Raw genomic sequence first — 2,190 nt, 5'->3', positions numbered from 1 at the left:
ACAGCCAGAACTCTTCCGATCTCCTTATTTTCACGGACTTGGAAGGATCTAGTCCAGGTTTTCTAACACCGTCATTGTTTCTGCAGCCAACAGGTTTCCTTCTAGATCTGCTCCCTTTCGCTCCATCTTTCCGTTCCCCTTCTCTACAGCGGGTCTGTTTATTTATTCCTTGATTGGATGAGAGAATAAAATCCAGGTTTTCTGTTAATTGGGTTAAAAATGAATCCTTCCTTGTGACTGTTTACCAGCAGAGGACCGTTTTCCATCTGTGATGGAAGCATGTTGCTTCTGACCTCTGATCTCTGTTCACTGGATTGCTGATTGCCCGTCGGTAGTACGGGATGGAGTCACCAGCCACCATATTGGTACTCCCTAGTTAGACCGGTCAGAATGTAATCGGTGCGCTACAGCATCAAACAACCACAATGTTCTCATTTTCAGACTTTTAAAATAAAGATAAATTCATCAGTTTGACACAGACTGACTGTTTCATAGCATCAGTAGATTAACTTTAACTTAGAATAAAAAATTGATTTATTGCTTAGTTCATCCACTGACTGGGAAATGACCTGAGGAACGTCTTCCTGGTTTTAGCAGCTAAATGCTGAACAGGGAGGCATTTTACTGCCCACTGTGGGAGTGGGGAGTACCAACATGGCGGCCGATGCCTTGAATTTTTCAGGCTATTAGCAATCCAGTGAACAGAGATGATTGGCTGTGACCCGGTTCGACCTCCGGCAGCTTCTGACCGCAGCTGAGGCGTCTTTTCTGTGTCGCCATCAGCATCTTCTGCTGCCTCTGCGTTACAGGATGAGGGCGGTGCCGCCCCCTCCTCCACCTACGCCCAGTCAGGTCGCTGCCCCAAACTGGGCAGCATGATGGGAACCAGAGCTCCACCATAAGCTTCTACCCAGTTTGTAAGGAAAACTCTCCTTATATCATAACTTCATCTGTTGATGTTTTTCCTGATCCTCGTTTGTTCTCCAAAGCTTTTAGCAAAACTGTGATGCCTTCAGGGACTGCCTCATTTACACAGGAAGAAAACTACATCAACTATTCAGGCAGCATTGATGCAGAACCACTGATTTCTATTTAGGGGTACCGGGGTAAACGGGGCTAAATGGAAGAACTCCTATAAAGCTGCATCCATGTTGAGAAGCAAAAGGTGTTAAAGGTTAATCCTAGATAAAGCTCTGCTCCTCAGACGCCTGGATCTCACCTCCAACCAGGACCGGTCGACCTCCGGCCGGATGAACTTGGCCAGCTGGACCCTGACCTTCTTCTCCTTCCTCACCGGGTTCAGGATGGCGTTAAACACGGTGACGGCGCTCTTGTGCTTCAGCAGCGGAACGTTGACCACGCTCTCCAGAGTTCGGAAAGGTCCGTGTTTGGTCCTGTACTCCACGATGCTCAGTGACTTGCGGCCTCTCAGCAGCTTGACCCCGGCCAGCTCCGCCGAGGTGGCGTTGTTGAGGAGCTGCAGGATGGCGTCCCGCTGTTCCGAGGTGTAGCAGGCGTCCAGCGTACTCCCGCCGTCTTCCTCCTTACGGGCTTCAGACGGGGAGGTGAGCGAGGCGTTCAAGGTCTCGAAGCCGGCCACGGGAACCCTGCTCCTCCAGCAGCAGGTGCACTGAAGGTAACGCAGCTCCAGGTCGGCCGGACGGGAACCGTAGCGCAGCTGGAGGAGGAAGCCCAGCCGCCCGGCATGGCGACCTGCAAATCATTTACATTTCACACAAACATCCTCAATAAAAGAAGAACTTTAGATCATTTTCCATCTCTGCATCGCTTCTCTCTGATATTTACTCTCATTTACAGCCTATAGATTAAATATATATTAAAGTTTAGAAATATTCCAGACCTAATTCAATCACTAACCCTGCAGCTTTAAATCTGTTCCACAAATTAATTCATTTTACTGTGACTGTCTATAACTTTGGATTATAATCTATTTATTTTTATACATTTCCTCCTTAAAAGTTTTATCTTTTTCTCTATTTTTCTAACCTTTTTTTGATGTTCACTGGAAATATTAATTTCTGTGTTATTAATAGATTTCTCTGCCCTTTATTATAATGTGAATTTAATGTGTAGATTAACTGGTTTTAATCTCCACACAGCAGCTGAAATATAATCTGATCTTTGAGTTTAACAAACTGATTAATCCTGATTGATTTATTAAAATGTTCA

At 46.0% G+C, this 2,190-nt stretch overlaps 1 protein-coding gene across 1 annotated transcript in view; it reads right to left on the bottom strand.

Moving 5' to 3' along the window:
* tefm (transcription elongation factor, mitochondrial) overlaps window positions 1-2,190 on the bottom strand; it is a 7,357-nt gene that overhangs the window by 4,589 nt on the left and 578 nt on the right. The window contains exon 2 of the mRNA XM_015402548.1: window positions 1,220-1,713. Coding sequence (XP_015258034.1) covers window positions 1,220-1,713 — 494 coding nt within the window. The remainder of the gene's footprint in view (window positions 1-1,219; window positions 1,714-2,190) is intronic.

The sequence above is a fragment of the Cyprinodon variegatus genome, unplaced genomic scaffold, assembly GCF_000732505.1.
Source record: "Cyprinodon variegatus isolate N-32 unplaced genomic scaffold, C_variegatus-1.0 Scaffold1365, whole genome shotgun sequence".
Taxonomy (NCBI): domain Eukaryota; kingdom Metazoa; phylum Chordata; class Actinopteri; order Cyprinodontiformes; family Cyprinodontidae; genus Cyprinodon; species Cyprinodon variegatus.
This window is presented reverse-complemented; position numbering and strand designations above follow the sequence as displayed.